At 40.7% G+C, this 20,599-nt stretch overlaps 1 protein-coding gene across 2 annotated transcripts in view; it reads right to left on the bottom strand.

The window, feature by feature from the left end:
- Window positions 1–6,757: 6,757 nt before the first annotated feature.
- The window catches only part of LOC311084115 (uncharacterized protein), an 88,692-nt gene continuing 74,850 nt past the window's right edge, over window positions 6,758–20,599 (bottom strand). The window contains exons 4-7 of one of the 2 annotated variants that reach the window (XM_084115966.1): window positions 7,782–7,901; window positions 7,501–7,560; window positions 7,275–7,355; window positions 6,758–7,163 (exon numbers count right to left, since the gene is read on the bottom strand). In XM_084115966.1, the coding sequence (XP_083972092.1) occupies window positions 7,108–7,163; window positions 7,275–7,355; window positions 7,501–7,560; window positions 7,782–7,901 (317 nt within the window). In that variant the 3' untranslated portion in view covers window positions 6,758–7,107. The remainder of the gene's footprint in view (window positions 7,164–7,274; window positions 7,356–7,500; window positions 7,561–7,781; window positions 7,902–20,599) is intronic. The other variant, XM_084115967.1, reaches the window with a different exon arrangement.

The following is a 20,599-nucleotide window of genomic DNA, read 5'->3' as shown; positions in this document are numbered from 1 at the left end:
TTATATTTATACCTGAGAATGCTCTGACGCGTTTCCACAGCGCATGATGCCTCAAGGGAACGTCTGCCAATTCCACCAACTGCGTTAAACGTAGACTATAATTTGTCTTATTTAAAATTACTTTTAACATTTAAAAACAGACGTTTTCAAATTCCAAAGCTTGTAGAAGGTTCCTATTGGCAATACTGACTTAGGCTACAGCTTTCCTGGTAGCCTTGAGTAAATTAACTTGTCTAAGAAAATGATTCATAAAACATATAAATATCAGTTGAGCCTATGTTTACTTTCTTCACTGACACAGACGAAAATGAAAAGACTATCATTCAAAGTTCAGCTTTAGGGGAACAAATAGGGAAGGATAAGGAGACAGAAAAAGAAAGATGAAGATGAGGTGCGAGCAGGTATTGACAAATAATCTAATGACAAGGTTTTAAAGCTATTTCTTATTAAAAAAAAATGGCCTTCAAAAGCCCTAAATTGCACATAATTATGTCAGAGAAATCCAAATTTTCTCGGGGGAGCATGCCCCCGAACCCCCCTAACTACCTCACATTTGAGTCCGTTTTGGACTTCCCATTTTTATGTTTGAATTTACATTGTGAAAAACAAGGTTGTGTTACATATTGTGGTGGTCAGCAATTTTAACACAGTATCGTCATCATATCAGTGTAGATGTAGATGGACCAAAATGATACCATTTAAATATCAAGTAAATAAGTATTGTGATACTTGGTGTCACAGTGACACTCTTGTCCCAAAAAGTATTGCTATAGCCTACCACAATACTCAATATGTTGTCCCACAGTGAGTCATTTTTCCCTGTTGCACCAACACAAAATTTGAGGGTTCCCCCACCTGCCAAATCCCACTTTAACCACTGGTTATAACTAACGTTAACCCTTAAACACTGGGCTCGTCAAGTTCGGTCCTGGAGGGCCGGTGTCCTTCAGAGTTTAGCTCCGACCTCATGACCGCCAGGAACAAGTTTGATGGCCTCTGCTTAAACATGTCAGATTAAAAAACACACAAAATCGCGTATCTGTAAACTGTCGTGGCCGTAGATTTTGGAATCCAACTCTGACAAAAAACAGAATTACATACAATAGTTTTAAATTACGCACGAGTATATTAAAATTACACACAAATGTTTTGAATTACGTACGATTATTTTTGAAAGTGATTTTATTCCATAGAAATGATGGAGTATTTTGAGTTGTTTCCACTGTTGATAGGAAAATGCAAGTAATCGCGTCGGCGCCTCCATGTCATGCAGTGCGCGCTCCACACTCCGCTCAAACACTTGGATATGCACCTAATAATAGCACACATTTATCTAGATCAACGCCAGAGCGAGCGGCCATGCCAGACGATAACCTTTTCATGTTTAACAAATCAAATCATGCATTTTCTTCCTACTGTAAGTGCTGCTCCAGTTTGAAAAAGGCTGCTGAGGCGAGACGGTAGCTGTTTCCCAATGTGAAGGCAGTATTCGAAGGCCGGTTGCATCATCGCGGCGTGACGAAGGCTACCCTGATTCAAAAGCGACACCAAATGCACCCTTTGGGTGCTTCTCATTTCTTATTTGTGCATCCTCGTTTCCTTTCCTTGCTTCCTTTCCTCGCGTCTCAGCTCCTCCCCCTGTAGGATACGAGGGAAGGCTGCAAGGATAAGGAGGACGGAGGAATCCAAGGAAAGCTTATTTATACATTGGAATACTTGATCACTCGAGCGTCACTCCACAAATTGCAAATTGACATTTAAATGTAAGTATTATGTTTTAATTTACTCAAATAGCTAGCGAAACCAGAGTTAAAAGCCACAAGTTTTTCTTTCTTATAAACTTCATCTTAACTCCTTCGTCGCCATTGCGTGGCTTCATTTCTCAGGTGGTTTGAGGCAGAACTTGTGCTAATATTAGTTTAATAATTGTTTCAGGGAGCAAGGATCAGACAGCTGAATTTATTAAATTGCGGTCTGAAAATGAGCATTTCTTTATGGGGGAGAAAAACTACAAAGGTTTTAACCACATTTGAGTATCCAGAAATATGATTTCTGAAGTATTTTGTAAGCATATCCTAATGTGTCATATTTTACAGTGTTAACAATGCACTAATGTTAATATTGCACCCCTGTGTTCATATTTTTCATAAGTACCCTTTTCTGCTTTTTTAGAGCAATTCTGGAGAAAATGGGTCTGCTGGGGAAGTTAACTTCCATAATGGGACAACTTAAAATATATATATATATATATATATATATATATATATATATATAATTACAAAGTAAGAAAGTTAATACACACATCTTTGCTGAATCATCACTGCTGAAACTTGGCCCTGGTTTGTCCTCATGGATGAGGTGTTGGGACAGAGGCATTGCACCAATCCCTGAGGACACACCAGGGCCGAGTTCAGCACCAGCAGCACCAACACAGTTCTTACTTATCCAGATTTGTTAGCGGTTGTTTATGATCATCATTCATTTACTTTCATACGTAACGTTGAGCATTATTCATATCTTAAGCTCTAAAATGCTTATAATATGTAAGCATTTGTCCCCTTTGTAAAAACTTTATAAAACTGTAAAGTCAACTTGGCCCTGGGTGTGATTGACAGTTTTAAGTTGTCACCTATAAAAGGTGTAGAGTAAGAGTTGAAGTGTGTCATACAAGGTTTTAAACATTACAACATCCGCAATTGCTGGTATACTGGAAATCTCTGAACACATCTAGTGCGTGTAATCAGAAATGTCCTGTATCTGATCATCTCTGTGGATCTGAAGTGTATGGACGTGTAGGGGGTTTTCACACACCTTAAGTTTCACTGAAATTTCCAGTATTTGTGAACCGCTATCTGTGCATTTGTAAATCGCTGCACGCATCTGTGGATTATGAAACACTTCTAGCGTCAACATGCAGAAAAAGCCACAGATAAGTGAACTCCACCCACCATTTACTCAAGCCAATCAGATAACAGCTACATTGCTCCAGAATAAGCAGAGAAAACTAAGGGGGAAAATATACTAAACAATAGCAAGGATCCTCTGGAACAGCGGGAAGAACAAAACACCACTAAAATAGACAGATTAGACTGACAGGACTGACAGAACGGTCAGAGGAGAACCTTGACAGAGAGAAGTGAAGAGAGAATGATCAGTCCCAGCAGACACAGATCACACTTATCAGACATCTTCTGTTTCTGTCAGTCTTCCTCTTCATTACATATAGTTACAGCTCCCCCTTTAAAAATCATCAGCTCCTCCTGTGGTTATTAACTTCCTCTGTTCTGATCAACTGAGAGATTAAATCCTGCTAGAGTTGCTGTATAGAGACACGATGCCACAGTGAAGTGTTGCTTTACATGCGTATTGTGAACCGCACACATCTGCTCTGAACACAGTTTATAAGATATTCTTTTGCACACAAGAGCATTACTGTTAGTCTCCCTTCCTTATTTTAACAGTTTCCTGAATTATAAAACAGATTTTAAAAGTATTGTAAAGTAATAATTAGCATCAGCTTGGTTAAATAAACCTGCATTTGCACATGAGCGTCTGTAAAGCAGATATTAACTGTCTTTAGGGAGTTTCTACACATGGATTATAACGTTCTGCTTTTGTGGTCACTCCGAGTTACGTTGGATGACGACGAATGGGGTTTCGCTTAGAAAGCCTCTCACCTTCGAGTATACAAAACGAGCCAATGGCAGGAAAATGCCATGGGTCTGCGGAATCTGCATAGCGTAACTCTGCTCCACCTCGTGGGTATATAAGAAAGTATTCTGGCAACATGCAGATATGTTTTTCGTGTTTATTCTTATGCTTTCCCGGGTAGCTGAAAGCATCGGTTGGAGTGGCGAGCGCTGTCCCCCCGAGCGCTGTAGGCTTATGATTGGTTCCTGGGCGCGTGTTGTTCTACAGCACTTGCTCCCAGTGCCTTTCTCCCGGACGTGCATCAGGACGCCTCCGGCTCGCGAGGGTCCCCGTGACTTATTGCGGCCCACAGGCGTCCTTTGCCTTCGCTGCACTCGATCGCGTTGTGATCATGGGCTGTATGTTCTCTGTCACTATCGTGGCACAGGCATGCAGTGCTGTGTGTCGCCAGGCCACCGTTGAACGCTGGTCCTTCCCTGGCCAACACTGACAGAACGCGGAAACTCGACCACGCCCCCACGCAGGGACGCTATGCCTCCCATGTCCGGGCTGGTCGATCCGCCATGCACACTACTGACCTCACTCTACGGCCGACATCGGTACTTGTGTGATCCCGGGCCAGGTGATGTCCACAGGTGTGGTCCAGGAATGGGCTCAGCCAGGTTGATGTGAGGGGATCTGAGAATTCATTTTCTCAGCTGCCCCATGTCTCAGGTTGGGCACCTCGGCAGTGTGGTTGAGGACTGTACCCTACAGTCTTCGACCCCCCAGAAGCAGACTGAGGCCTTCTGCACCAATGGTCATCCGTCATGTGCGGTCTCCTTAGTCTGCTTCCCGCCAGGGCCACTCCTTCCCCCGGTTGAGGGCTGGGGGAGAATTTCTTGTTTCAAGAACTGATGCCCCTTCCTCCGAGCCCCAAGAGGCTGTGGATGACAGTGCGCACCGCTCATGAGCCTCGCCACTCTCGTCCCCCTCTGTCGCCAGACCCCTGCCAAAGCACACCCCCATGGAACGCTGGTCCTTCCCTTGCCTCCTCTGGCAGGACACAGCTAATGGCCGTGCCCCCGCACCGGGCCGCTATGAGCGAGCGAGCATGCGCAGTCACTGCTGACTTGTCTTCGCCAGTTCGAGGACAAGAGTGCGGTTCCACTGAAACTATTTCAGAGTGTGACGGAGTGACCATGAAAGTGAACGTCTCGGTTACGTATGTAACCGGCAGTGTTGTGGGTAACGCGTTACAAAGTAACGCGTTAGAGTACTCTAATTAAATGAATCAGTAACTTCGTTATTTTTAAAAAAAAATAATCCGTTATTTTAAGGAAAGGAAAATCCCGACTGCAGCCTGCTTTTTGTCAGACAGTATGCTTAGGTCTGCTGTGCCACCTGCGGATGTATCAGCGGAGCCGAAGCGCTGTGATCGTAAAGTCAATGGCTGTGATACGTCTGTGCCCTGCGCCTGACTGTGTATGTGTGTGTGTGGGTTTTTTTTTTTTTTTTTTGAACTCCCGGCAAGATGGCAGAGAGGACCGCGTTTGGATTATGGAAGTACGCACATCATTTTCAATTTGTCAACGAAAAGGAAAAGAAAATGCTCACTCTGTGTTGGTGAAAAGCTTCTGTCGACCGCCAAAATTTAATTTGGTTTGTAATCATTTTTGTTTGACAGGCAGCTGTTAATTTCTGTTAGATCGTTGACTGGTTGTTCATTTCTAAATGGATTTAAATCTGCAAGCCTGTTTACCTCAGGTTGTGTTTACAAGTAAGCACACTTGATACACTTTGATAACTGCATTAGAGTTAAAGAAAAAATCAGGAGTCTTGTATGGTGCTCATATACAGTAGCCTAGGCTACCCGGGCTGGGTAGGTGCGAATTTTGATTAATATGTTCTGTGATAATAAATAAATAAAACGCCATGTGGAATAGCCTATTGCTGACTGTCTTTCCTGTTATTGTTATCCTGCAGTGTTAATTTAGTCGGATGACTGACGTTATTCATTGTCAGGAGTCACGACGTCTAGGTGCATTTAAAGGGGCCGGGGGCTGTGTGTGAGCCGCTGCAAACGGCTTTTAATTTTTGGTAACGCATGAGTACTCTAACGCGTTACTTTTATGAATAGATAACGCTGTAACGTATCTGATTACTTTTAATTGATGGTAACGTAGTAACCTAATTAACTACTTTCCAAAGTAACTATACCCAACACTGGTAACCGGTTACGTCTGCCTGCCACTTCCACTGTACCGCTGGAACGCTGGAGTTCAGTCTCGGCTCCTCAGCAAAGAAACATATCTGCATGTTGCCAGCGTTCTTCCTTATATACCCACGGGGTGGGGCTGAGTTACGCTATGCAAATTCCGCAGACCCATGGCATTTCTTTGCCATTGGCTCGTTTTGTATACTCGAAGGTGAGAGGCTTTCTAAGCGAAACCCCATTCGTCGTCATCCAACGTAATGTCTCTGTTCCCTACTCAGGTAATGAGGGTTACATACGTAACCGAGATGTTCTGCTTCACTCTCTCCAGCCTTGAGAAATATATCAGAGCCAGACTCCTTTATCAACACTACAAATGCTCTGGAAGATCTGGGATGTATTTCTCAAGCACCACTGATTTAACTCCCTGAACTTCTGGACCACTTTGCTAAAACACTTGAACGAGTCGTTTTCGACCAACTATCTACATTTCTCACACAGAACATCCTCCTGGACAACAACCAGTCTGGCTTCAGAAGCGCCACTAAACTGAGACGGCCCTGCTCTCGGTTATTGAAGCTCTGAGACTGGCAAGAGGAGCCTCCGAATCCTCAGTTCTCCTCTTGCTGGATCTGTCTGCTGCTTACAGTTAACCACCAAGAAGAGCATCTCAGGAACAGTGCTTCAAGTCTGACCTCTCAGTGGGTCCTTCAGGGTGTCGTGAGGTGTTTAAGACCCAATATCTAGCTCTCGGTTATTGAAGCGGCTTCTCAACTACAACTCGCTTCAGTGGACTTACAGATACATTACCAGCTCATGAAGGGGAATTAACATATTCCTAACAAACATCTCAGGAAAGGAGACTTATTAAACACAACTGCAGAGGTTTATTAAGAAAATTACAGCAATCATTCAAAATGAAAAAAGCTGCTAAAACCAGGAATGAACAGACAAGATCCAAGAATCCTCAAATCAGCTCCATCACACAGAACAGAGAGAGATTATACAGTCTGAGTCTGTCCATTACTGTATTAATATTATATTTAAAGCAGTTTACATATGAAGCGCAAGAGAATGACTTTCAACACTGTAGGAAAATATATCCATAAAATCAAGAAAAATGTATCTAAACATGACTATGTCACTATAAGCGAGTCTTTTCTCTGTTTTCTGAGAAGAAGAAAATAAAACAATGAACAATCCTCTGTAAGTTTTTGCTATTGTAAATATTGCTGCAGATTGGCTCTAAACTCATCAGTATTTTATTCTAATATTGTCGGCATCTCTATTTCCTCTGGGCGCTTCGAGTCCTTCCTCCCTGCAAAATAAAAGCATTGACTGACCTCTCGTATGTGTTTTTATCATGATTGCAGATTGTTCCAGATCAGATGAGTGTGAATCATCAGATTGTGTGCGACTCAAAACTCACCAGCTCTTCTTGCACAGATGATCTGAAGAAGAATCACAGTAGGAGCAGCAAACACTGCGATCCCAACAATACTCACAATCACTGCAGGAAACATGAGAGGAAGAAGAGAAACTGTACATGACTGAAGTCAAGGGTATTCAACTATCAACAGTTATTGATGAAGCATTTACAGACTGGCTGATAGTTTAATGTTATAAAGCTGTCAGTATAAATGAACGTGTCGTACCTCTGTATAATGATCCAGCAGTCACACTGACTCCAGTTTCTGATGCTGTATCAGCTGGATCTGTGGATCACGTCTGTTAGTTCAGTTCAACACATAATGCCACAAATACACAACATCATCATCACATAATACTGGAGCTTCACATCACAGAAATGATGAATATGTGCACGAATCTGTCATCTATTATCTTCTTACTTCACTCTCAAGCTGTCAGGAGGAGAATGACTATCGCCATTCACCAAAAATAAATCTATTTCTACAGTGATCATGTGATCATGAACCTTGTGTAGGAGCTGCTGCTGTAGTTCGGCTTGATGTCTTCTCAGAGTTTGAGCTTCTGACTGGAATCAGTGTTGGTGAAGCGACTGGAGCTGCAGAAGATGAATGTTCAGACGCATCACCTGTAGGACATTAACATCATGGGCCCTATTTTAACGATCTGAAACGCAAGTGTCAAAGCGCAAAGCTCAGGTAACTTTGTGGGCGGGTCTTGGCGCTGTTGCTAGTTTCCCGGCGGGATAAATGACTCTTGCGCCAGGCGCAAATCTAAAATGGGTTGGTCTGAAGAGCTTCATTATTCATAGGTGTGGTTTGGGCGTAACGTGAAATAAACCAATCAGAGCGTCATCTCACATTCCCTTTAAGAGCAGGCGCGCTTGTTCTAAAGCGGATTCCTATTAAAACGGCGCATTTGCCTGGAGCGGTTCACAGCCGAGGAAAGCAACGCTCTCGTCAGGGAGGTTGGGGATGGAGAAACACACCCAAATTAACTTCGGTTAAAAAGGCGTATGATAATTTGGGTAAATGTGTAAGCTAGATGTATGCTTTTATAATAAATTATCTATCTATATCTATCTATCTATCTATCTATCTATCTATCGTAATAATGTATGATTTGCAAAAATGAAAACTGCTGCTTCTGTGTAGATTAGAGAATCAAAGTGTATGCGCGTTGTGCACACGCTACATTGATTATGGCCAAGCATGCGCCCTTAAAATAGCATATGAATAACATGCGCAACGCGCCACTGACTTTAAACTATTTTTTCCTGGTTAGTGGCGCAATTGTTTTCTAAACCTGCAAAATAGCATGAAGGAACGTTTGCGCCGGAACACGCCTCCTTTTTTGCGCTGAACCGCCCAGGGAGCGCAAGTTCATTCCCTAGTTTAGCGACGTGCTTCTGTGGAGGGAAAAGCGCGCTTTGCGCGGGTGAAAAATAGGAATGATACATGCGTCGCTGTACAAAGTCAATTGCGCTGGGTGCAAGATAGGGCCCCATATGTTCATATCGATCATGACCTGCAGTTTGTGTTCATCATCACAGTTTACAGTGGCAGTAGTTGAGAAGAGACTGTACTGTATTACTGTATTACTGTATTACTGTGTTACTGTATAATTTATTCCTGGTTTATATGAGAGTGAAACACAGTTGAGCTTCTGCAAATAAACCTTCAGCTTGAATGAAGGACATAAGCCTTATAATTCCTAAACCCGACCTCCTACATGGGTCATACTAGGCTTTAATACACTCGTCTGATTTATGCAATATCAAATCAAATCAAATCAAGTATATTTGTATAGCGCTTTTCACAATACAGATTGTATCAAAGCAGCTTCACAGTATTAAATTAAAATAATACAACAAAGTTTGTTTCTAGTGGAATTTATTGATTGATAGAATAAAATTAAATATCCCCAAAATATCCCCAACTGAGCAAGCCAAAGGCAACAGTGGCAAGGAACCGAAAAAACTCCATCAGGTGACCTAATGGTGTCCTAAAACTCCATCAGGTGACCTAATGGAGAAAAAAAACCTTGGGAGAACCCAGGCTCAGTCGGGGGCCAGTTCTCCTCTGGCATTTATGAACTAGAGGCCGGATTGTAGTTTGAAACTGTGAGATTAACAATATTATATGAATGCCTGGCTGAAAAGATGCGTCTTTAATCTAGTTTTAAACTGGGAGAGTGAGTCCGAGCAACGAACAGTATCAGGAAGGCTATTCCAGAGTTTTGGAGCCAAATGTGAAAATGCTCTCCCTCCCTTGGTGGACCTGGATATCCTAGGTATGACCAAAAGCCTCGAATTTATTGATCTTAAAGAGTGTGATGGATTATAGGGTGATAGAAGATCCGTTAAATAGACTGGAGCTAAGCCGTTTAGGGCTTTATAAGTCAGTAGCAATACCTTATAATTAATACGGAACTTTATAGGTAGCCAATGTAGTGATGATAAAATCTGTGTTATATGATCATATTTTCTTGATCTAGTAAGAACTCTAGCGGCTGCATTTTGGACTAACTGTAGCTTGTTTATTGAGGATGCAGGACAACCAGCTAATAAAGCATTACAGTAATCTAGTCTCGAGGTCATGAATGCATGAACTAACTTTTCTGCATCAGAAACTGATAGCATATTACGTGGCTTAGCAATGTTTCTAAGGTGGAAAAAGGCTGTTTTTGTAACATACGAAATATGATTTTCAAAAGACAGGTTACAATCGAGTATAACACCCAGGTCTTTTACTGTAGAGGATAAAGTAACAGGACATCCTACGATGTCAAAGTTGTATTGTGAGAGGTTCTGTGGGCGGTTTTTTGAACCGATAAGTATTACCTCTGTCTTGTCTGGATTTAATAAAAGAAAATTACGCGTCATCCAATCGTTTATATCTTTAACACACTCTGTCAATTTGGATAATTTAGCGTTTTCATCCGGCCGTGATGAAATATATATTTGAGTGTCATCAGCATAACAATGGAGACTAATTCCATGTTTCCTTATAATATTTCCAAGTGGCAGCATATATATTGAGAATAACAGAGGGCCTAACACAGATCCCTGCGGCACTCCATAGTTTACTGGAATTATGATCGATTTTTCTCCATTTAAATAGACAAAATGGTAGCGGTCTGATAAGTATGATCTAAACCAGCTTAATGCTTGTCCTTGAACACCAGTATAATTTTGTAGTCGATCTAAGAGTATTGTATGATCTATAGTATCGAACGCAGCACTTAGATCAAGTAAAACTAGTATAGAGATACAGCCTTGGTCAGAAGCTAAAAGTAAATCATTTGTGATTTTAACGAGCGCAGTTTCAGTGCTATGATGCGGCCTGAATCCAGACTGAAACTTTTCATAGATATCATTTTCTTGCAAGAAAGAGCCCAGTTGAGTGGACACAACTTTTTCTAGTATTTTGGACATAAAAGGTAGATTTGAAATGGGTCTATAACAGGGGTCTTCAACTAAAATCGCTTGAGGTCCAGTAAATGAACCCTCCTCACCAGCCGAGGTCCGGACAATTATATACCTAAAAATATGAATTGATGGGTTTTACCAGACTAAAGAAATGAGTGTAGATAACATTTTTTTTTTTATTGAACAAAATATAATGTTATGGATAAACATATGTATTTTCATATGTATAAGCAGCCATAAGTAATCCTTCACAAAACTGATCTAATTTTAATGCTGTTCTGTTATGTCCTTTAAGTTGATTTGGTACAAAATATCTGAATTCAACCAGTAACAATGTCTGACAACAAATATGATTAAGGAAACTGTGCAAAATGCCTTCATCTCTAAATGTGCACTAAACATACATTAATTTCAACATTAACAACTTAAAAGGAAAACTAAAGTGCTTTTTTCGGCTGAACTGAGATTAACTATCACAATCAACGCAAACCTCCTTGTATTGTCTCTACTTAACTAAATCAATGTATCTAATGTTGATAATCAGCAATATCATTCAGAAACACATGCAAAAAATAGTGCCACCAGTGTTGGAAAAATAAAAAGTGCAAGAAACCCTTTATCTCTTATTTTGTACAGTCCATAAAAATGTAAATAACCTCTTATGAAATTTAAATAAAATTGTCTAAAATTCACTGTATTCTCAGTGAACACTCATATGCTCGATGTTGGGCGGCGAATGAGTGAGAGAGGACGACCCGTGTAGATCGCTCATACTGGGCTTTGAGCTCATTTATTTTCTGCGCCCTTACCTCGGACTGCTGAGGATAAGTTTCTTCTAATAAGTGTCTATGTTTAGCTTCGTAATGACATTTAATGTTTCCACTTTGAACAACCGCGACAGACTCGGAGCAAATGAGACACACAGGCCTTGTAACAGTTACAGCTCGATGCAGGAAGAATAAATGCGTATTTTCCCACCGGAAAACTCGGTTTTCAGCGTCAACTTTACTAATTTTTGAAAATGCCATTGTTTTTCACTCACTGAAAGTTTTATCTCTCTGCGTTTTTCACTCGCTGAAAGTTTCATCTGTCTGCGCGCTCTCTGCTCTCTTCATTGCACGCAATGACTGCGCGTCTGAACGTAGCAACAGTGAGCATAGTAACTGTAGTAGCAACCATAGCAACCCGTTGCGCTGTTGGACCCAAACGGCTCTACTGAGCTGACTTTGATGTGCCTGATAACACTTCCTTCAGTAGTTTAGTTGGTATAGGATCTAATAAACATGTTGTTGTTTTAGATGAAGTGATAAGTTTATTTAACTCTTTTTGTTCTATAGTTGTAAAGCACTGTAATTGTTCTTGCGGGGGGAAAATTGAGGCTGAATTATAAGGTGCGATTGAGGATTGAACGTTTACAATTGTGGTCCTGATGTTTTCTATTTTCTCAGTGAAGAAGTTCATGAAATCATTACTACTAAACTGTAACGGGATATTTTGCTCAGGTGACGTCTGTTTATTTGTTAGTCTAGCCACGGTGTTAAATAAAAACCTAGGATTGTTTTGGTTGTTTTCTATTAGTTTGCGGAGGTGCTCAGCCCTGGCCGCTTTTAGGGCCTTTTTATAACGTGACATACTGTCTTTCCACGCGATTCTAAAGACCTCTAAATTAGTTTGTTTCCATTTACGCTCTAAATTACGGGTTTCTCTCTTTAGAACATGCATAGTATTATTGTACCATGGTGCTTTAATTTTCTCTGTGACCTTTTTTAACCCTCTGGAGTCTGAGGGGTTTTTGGGGTCCTTGAGATGTTCTGACATGCCCTGACATTTGTGCTTTTTTCAGTTGCTTATAAACATATTAATGGCAAAGGTGTAAATTCACTCTATTTAGCACAAACAGGGCTACCATAATATGTGAACAACTTGCATGTACATGTTTGTATTTTTGATAGAATAATGTTTATGCATGTTTTTTTTAAAACAAAAAACTAAAGTTTCTGAAATAAGGCCATAAAACACATTCTAAATATATGTAAATAAGACTTTTGACTAATGGATGTCGTTGCCTAGAATTTTTTCTTCAAAATTATGTGAAAATCATTCACATAACACTGCCTAATCATTCACATAACACAATACATTGATTTAAATCTTGTAAAACACTTTTTGTTTGGAAAGGCCATATGCGGGTGGGCGTGATTCACACCTGAGTCAATGGGGCCCGCATAATGAGGCTGCATAGGTAATGAGCCTTTCATTCAGGTGTGTGACTGAGCCACAAGAATGCAAGGACAATATATAACTGGTTTGTTGTTTTTTCCACAAATTTTGCTTGCAAATTGTACAATATCCAAGGTAAACATTTCTAGTAATTGTGCAGTTAATTGTTCTCATACTGTATTTTCAGATTTGGAATATATTCTCTTCCCAAATGTGTAACTAATAAAGCATAATAAAATTATTTAAAGATAAGGCTTATAATGACCTTTTAAGATTTTGTTTACATCTATCCTTATATACAGTTTTTTTTTTTAAGGTTATACAATTACAACAACATTTAAAATTGTAACAATATTTCCAGTGTAATCTTTCTTTGTATTCGCGATTCATATTTAAACAGTATTTTTGCCAGCTGTAGTAGCTCCACAACAGCGCGCATCTTTGCGTTCATTCATTCCGATTAGAACAAAGCAAACAGAACTGACCTAATTCCTCAGCGGGATCCGTTTGCTCCTCGAAATGATACTTCCAGAACTTCTGAGGTAAATTTTTGCAGGATTATTATCAAGATAGTATTATTCCTCACAGCATCGTAAAGTACATAAGTCTGAAAGTAAACTCGCGGTGTGTGTTATCCAGCTGATGGGCGTTTTACAGGTTTTGTATGGATCGCCTCACATTTGCGTTTGAATAGCGCACGCTCTCTGTGGGCGGAGCACATTAAAACTTAATTAGCTGTGTAGCGTTTATACGCCCACGTATAAATATTATTAATTATTATTCATAACGAATTATGATCAATAATTAATAATTTAATTATTTTCAATTATTTACTGTAACAGAATCAATAATATGATAATTTACAGTTCATCCAATGAACAGAAAGCATAAACAATTATTAACTCTAGGAAATATAATATCTTCCTGGCCAAGAAAGAATAACCCCCTAACAGTAAATTAAGAAATAGGGTAACAGCATAGGTAACTTTTGATCGAAGTTCAAGACAATAAAATTTGATAAGCACATACACAAGCAATCTCTTTTCAAATACAAACAATACTTTATTGATTATATACTAACACGTACAGCTAATGTCTAACACAAACACACACACACGCACACACACACACACACATTCATACGAGTTGCAGAAAGGAAGAGAGTGAGGAAAGAGTGGGTTTAAGAGTGAAAGGATGAAATCTCACGATTCCATAATGCACTTAGACATGACCTGAACGAACCATCAAACATTAATTTAACCCTTCTATCGTTTTAGGCAGGTTATTAAAGTTATATAAATACACCAGTTTAGCTTTCAGTCTGGAGGTTACTTGCTTGTCTTCTCGTTCCTTTTTGGGAATTCCCTTCGTTGCGTAACAGAGGGTTCCCCCGGGTTCGTTCGTCGGCTGTGGTCTCCTTGTGCATGGATAGATGGGGCGAGAACCAGTCACGTGTGGCTGGCGGTTGCTGATGGTTGAATGAGTCTTTGAAGTTGAAAGCGTGCGTTGCAGCCGCGAATCGTGGAACGAAACTTTGCAGCAAAACTTAACTTAAAACCGAGACTTTCAATCGGAAAATAAAGGAAGACTTAGAAAAGAAAAGAAGACTTAGACGAGAGTAGTAAGACGGCTTGAATGAAACTGTTTAACCCATGTTCTACAGATCTTGATTTGGGTTATTTCTGCTCGTTTGTTACATGGTACTAGTCTGCCGGAACTTAGAGAGCTTAGAGCTTTTAGAGCAGCGAGAGAGAAAACTTAGTTTTGGGTCTAAGGTTTTAACTAAAAGTTTGTCCCCCCTCCTGAAGAGAGCGGACCAATTAGACACTGGCTTTGTCTCATCGTAAATCTGGAGTGTTGGTGTGTTCTCTAACTTTTAAGCAGAGAGGACAGAGGCCACAGTTTAGACATGATTTCTAATTAAAAGAAGATCAAAACATATTACACCGATATCATTCAAGCCATCTTGCTAGTTGTGTTCGTAAGATAGCATTGATATGAAACAGTACACACTGTCATTCACACACCTAATAATTATAACAATTACATGAATTATATGGGATTAAAACATATCTTATTAGAATATGCATATAAGTGGTGGAAACACACAGGATTATGTAGTTGCGTGATTGTTTGATTGTAAGTCCATTGAGAATTGTTCTTAAATGATTTTATGTAGTTTATTGGTAAGAATCAGTTCTCTGGTTTGAAGAGACAGAACACTGTTTGTTCTGTTCAGAGGTCTTAAGGAGGAGGGGTCAGGAATGCTGTGGTGTCATTTCTGAACCAATTTGTCTTTTAAAAACCCCCTCATATTGACAAGTTCTTCCTTTAGCTGGGCTCATAAAAGTTCTTAGTTGGGGGGTTTTCGTTGGTTTGGTCATTAGAAGGGTCTTTTGCAGACTCTGTGGCGCCAGGATGGGTGACTTAAGGCTCTGGACTGTGAGGACACTGTCTTTATCTTAACCAGTCCGTAGTTGGCCACAAAGCTAGCCATTGACCAGTTATTTAGTTAGTGTTGGGGGAGGCTCTTTTAAATAGCCAGAGTGATGAGGATCATTTGACGTTCTGAACCAATCTTCTGTTTTGTTCGGCAGGAAGTAGAGAGTTTGAATTAATTTTTTGGAAGAAAATTAGTCTGTGGTTGATTTCTTCTCATTGTCGTTACATATCCCCCCTTCGGTCGACGATGTGTTGAGTAGAAGACATCGGTGAACGCTGGAGAAATGGGTAGAGGAAGCAAACACAAACAGCAAACAACAAGACAACACCTCCATGACTGGTCACTTTACTGGTGCAGGGCATTAGATTACCTAGGCATAAACAGGTTCACTCTCTCAATATAGTTAATCACGTTGACTAAAGTTTAGTTCAATTTTAGGACGTTATCCTAATTTGTTTTGGGACGGTGATTAATTAATTTTGTGACTAAATTTGATTTGTTTGTTTTATTCTCTTCTAAATTGTTCTAGGTTTAGACCAATTTACCTTTCAATTTGTGATTCGAATGATGCAGGGAGTTCTCTGGCTCACATTCGTTTTGAGGTGACTTACAAATATTAGGCGTGGTGTGTCAATCCTATTATTGTGACCTTGACCCTTATGGGGCGGACAGGCATTTTACCTAATAAAAGAAGAAAAGGAAGGAAGGAAGAGGTAAAACAAAACAAAGCAGTTGAGTGTTCCTCCTGATATGAATTGTAACTACTGTTGCACAGCTAAGGTGTCAGGGATCATGATGTAATGATAGGTGTTCTCAGGTGTACTTGTTGGATGAGTAGTTAGTTGCCATGTTTCCTATGGTAAGTGTAGCTAAGTTGTTAAGCTAGTTTCTGAAGTTAGTTTCTACCTGTGGGGGAAAACATGTTTGTTGAATGTTTTGCACAGTAGAGGCGGTTAACTTCTGTATGTTAGTGAGTATGTTAGGGATGTTGTGTAGTGTATGTATGTATGTATTAGGGATGTATGCATGTATGTATGTATGGTCAGATCTGTTTCAGTCTGTTTTGCTCCCCCCTTTGCTTGATGGCTTAGCTTTGATGAGCTTGTTGCCTCTTTGCCTTGGAAAAGGGATCTTCTGTGATCTGCTGGGAGTCAAACCAGTAAGGCAGGAAGTTCTCTGGCAGACATTGGGAGGCAGTTTGGCATGGCTGGATGAAGCTGTGGTGCAAAACTTGGTCTCCGTTGTTGCATTCCTCCGATGATACCTTTTGGTTGTGACAGACTTTCTGACGTTCTGGGCTTACTGTTGTTTCTGTAGCACACATATGGTTCTTGAGTTTGGAGCTCGTTTGGTGGTTTCTTTATGAGTGATGGGTAGCCAGGATGGTGTTTTCTGGTACCTCTGGGTGTTTGTCAGTGGTTGACTGTGAGAGACCACTCTGTTCTGTGTTGTTGTAGAACAAGTGGTTGTCATCTTCATTATGAAGGTGCATCAGATGAATCAGTGGTCTTCCGTGTTCAGCCTGTTTTCTAAGAACACTTCCAGTCGCCTCATTAGTTGCTCCATATCTTCTGAGGGTAAACTGTCTTGTTCTTGGGCATACTCAGTGCTGTGCTTAACTGAGTTGTGCCGAGGTGGGTTTCCTGAGAAGCGTGGCTGGTCCCATGGCTTTTCCATGTGGTTGGTGTGGTATCTGTCATCAGCATGGGAATCACGTTCTCTGTGCTTCTTACGAAGAACTGTGGTGTTGTCATGCCACTGGTTGTCTTCCAGTGCAAGGCTTGTGTCTTGGCTGAAGGAGTTTGAAACTGTGGATGTTTTCAAACCTTTCTTTGAGGACATCTTCTGTTTGATGTGGGCCTTGTGCGTCAGGTCACGTAACTGTTGAATTGTCATTGTGTCTGCGCAGGCCTCGAGACCAAGATGATGACTTAATCCGGGGTGCAGGTTTCTCAGAAAGAGGTTTTTGAAGTTCACATCCTCTTCTTGTTCAGGTGAGTTATGTGCACCAAAGAAGGCTTGTCGAAAACGGTGGTAGTATGCTTGGGGAGTCTCGTGTCGACCTTGTTTGGTTTCCAAGGCGATTAACACACCGTGTTCTGACTCTGGGCCTATGAATTCTTTTATCAGTGTCTTACATAGCAGTTGGTAGTTTGACTTGACATGAGCAGGTTGTCGGTCTAGGAAGCTTCGTACCTCTGAACTGGATGTCGATCTGAGGAGGTAGAACCTGTCTCTGTCAGTCACATGAGGTCTCACCTCTAGGTGGAAGTTGATATCTCGGATGTAGGACTGGATGTCCGGGCATTCCGTGGAGTTCGGGTTGAACGGAGTGATATTCTTAACCAGCTTGTTGAGATCTTTAAAGGTCATCGCCGGTGCAGCTCTGGAGTCTGCCTGGATGAGCTCTCGTTGCTTGTTGGCAGTGAACGGTTCTGTGGTGAAGGCCTGTGACGTTTTGGGTTGTGGCCATTCACTTCTTTCACTGTATGGCAGTTCTTGGATGGAGGACTCTGTCCTGCTCGGCAGTGGTGATGCTGAGGGAGGTCTCTCCCTTCTTGGCTCTGGTTTCTGTTGGAAAATGTGCTGGAGTTCATCTCTGACCGCGTAGAGCTCGTCGTTGACGTCATCTCGCTGTTGGGTCAGATGGTTGATTTCAGCATTGCACCTTTCCAGGTGGTCTTTCAGAGCATTAATTTCAGAGTTCTTATCTTCAATGTCAGCTTTAGCTTTCTCTAGCTGATGTTCAGCAGACTGGAGTTGGTTTACCAGGTGTTTCTGGACAGTCTTTAATTCTTGTTTGTCACTTTCAGTGGCTGCAAGGGCTTCTTGGAGCTTGTCAACTTGTTTCTTTGTTTCTTGCTCCACTTCGTCAGGCACTTGAGCTTTCGCTTTGAGCTGGTCTGTGCAGCGTTGGGTGTGCATCAGCTCCCTCAGGAACTCAGTGGTCTGACGCTTGAAGTCGTCCTGGACTTTCACTTCCAGCTTGTCCATGCGGCTCTGGGCACGTGTCAGCTCCTCCCGAAGGTGGGTGATGTGCTTGTCGCTTAGTGTCAGCTGGGCTGTGAAGGCATTGCTTAGGGAACAGATAATCTTGGTTAGTTCCACGTGGTTGTGGTTTTGATTCTGGCTTGAATCATGTGTCAGGAATCTTCTCAGAATTATGATTATTATTAAAAATAATAACAGTTCAATTGTCTTTGGTGTGAGGCAGTCCGTAATGCCTCTGAGCCAGGCGTCCACGTCGGTGGGGTTTGTCGTCCACGGCATGTTGGCACGCTGGGGTGAAGAGACTGACACAGATCTGTGTGGGGTGTAAGCCTATGTGGTTGAACAGCTAAGTGTCGTTTCAGTGACTGTACAACAATAGTGAAGTGTTGTAATGTCTAAGTGTTGGTCTCAGTGTAGACAGGTAGGCTAGTGATGTGGAAACTTTGTCACTCAACTAAGTGAGAGAAAGAGAGAGAAAAGGTTAAAACAAATCTCAATTGCAAGGATTTTTTTTTTTTTTTCAGTGGGAGAAATATTTTTATAAATATTTCCTATCAATGAAAAACTGGTTTAAACTCGTGATGTTTCACTCAACTGAGAAAGGGGAAAAGAGAGAGAGGTTAAAACCAATTTCACTAAAACAAGAAAGAAAATTCTTAAGTAGGAGAAATATTATTTTTCTCATAAATGCTGCCTATCGGTGAGAATCTGTTTCCAGAAAGGTAAACAATATTATTGTTTATGTTTACAAGGAAAAATAATACAATAATAATGCTGATACCTTTTTCCGAGTTTTACAGGATTGACACCACACACCGTCAGTTGGACTGCTTACAGCTGGGATGCTATGAAGGCGACAGTTGCTCAACACTTGTCTCTGTTAATTTATCTTGGATAAGATGTTAAATTGTAAATTGTGTTTACAAAACAGAGAGAGTATGGAGAACAAGAGAGGGTTTGATTACAAATCAAATACCTATTAATTGTTTTCTTTCGAAAAATTATCTTTCTCTTTCTTTAGACTCGATTGATGGTTCTTCCAGGTTTGTTTCCTACAAATGTGAAGAAAGGGGATGGAATAAAGCAGGACAGAACAGGAAAGACGTGTAAAGAAGGAAGAGGAAGGAGTGAAAGGAGATTGGGTCCACAAATGGCTCTGAAGCCTTTGTGTCGAACTACGAGTGTAGAATTGATAGTTGCCAACAACTAAACATTCAAAAATAAAACTTTGTAAGAGAGGGTTATCTCTGATTTATTTGACACTTGTAGTGAGATACCAATGTCTCCTATTGAGGCTCAGGTGTGTTACTCCCAAGCTTTCAAAGTTCAAAAATGTATTCACCTGAAGTGATTAAATCTAAAAGAGAATTTTAGAAATTAGGAAAAATTATGAAATTAGATTTATTAAAAATAAATCGAGAAATCATTAGAAATTACCTGTTTAGGAAAATAGAATTTAAACCCTTTTTAAATCAAATTAAAATTTGACAATTAATAATCATAAACCAGTATTTTCTTTTCAAGTAAAATGCAGGTAAATGAAAGTAATAATTGTGAACCGAAATTTCCTTTTCGCAGAAAAATATGGGTAAAGTATAATATGAGACAGGTCAAATAGGAAAGAAGAAAAGACCAACAGGTGTAAACATCAAGGTGTTTAAATGGTTAAATCCCTTTAACGTTGTTCAAACAGACACTGTATTTAACCACTGTCAATGACAACCGTAAATAATGCTTAAGGCTTTAGTATAGGTTAGGCCTCAATGTAAACAACTACCTAGCTTAGCTTTAGCTTAGCTTAGCTTAGCCACAAATGGGTTTGTTTCAGTTTGTTTACACTGTGGCCAGACGGGCTTTGCTGTGGGGTCCGAGTTCCCCCGGAAGCGTTGGTTAAGACTTCCGTGTCACGATTGTAACTATGGCGACAAAACAAACTCTAGTGGGCGAACTTGTGAATTGCAGCTCGTAAACAGTAATGCATGTTAAGTTACATGAAATTTCGGCACATTTCAAACAATGTTCAAAGAATATGCACGTCGATCATATTATATGAAATGTCGGCGCATTTCAAAAATACAAATAAAGGACACCACTCGTAGCTGTTTTTACGACGTGGGGCTTCACTCGGTTGTTTAAGAGTGATTAACTTTAAAGGACAGCTTTGTGCTGTAATAGATGGAACAAACGATCTCGGCGGATCGTCTCTGTGCAATGTTATCTGAGCACGCAAAAACAACAGGGT

This window comes from Abramis brama (genome assembly GCF_963993115.1).
Source record: "Abramis brama genome assembly, chromosome: 1".
Lineage (NCBI taxonomy): Eukaryota > Metazoa > Chordata > Actinopteri > Cypriniformes > Leuciscidae > Abramis > Abramis brama.
The sequence above is the reverse complement of the archived record's forward strand: the minus strand, read 5'-3'. Positions and strand labels throughout refer to the sequence as shown.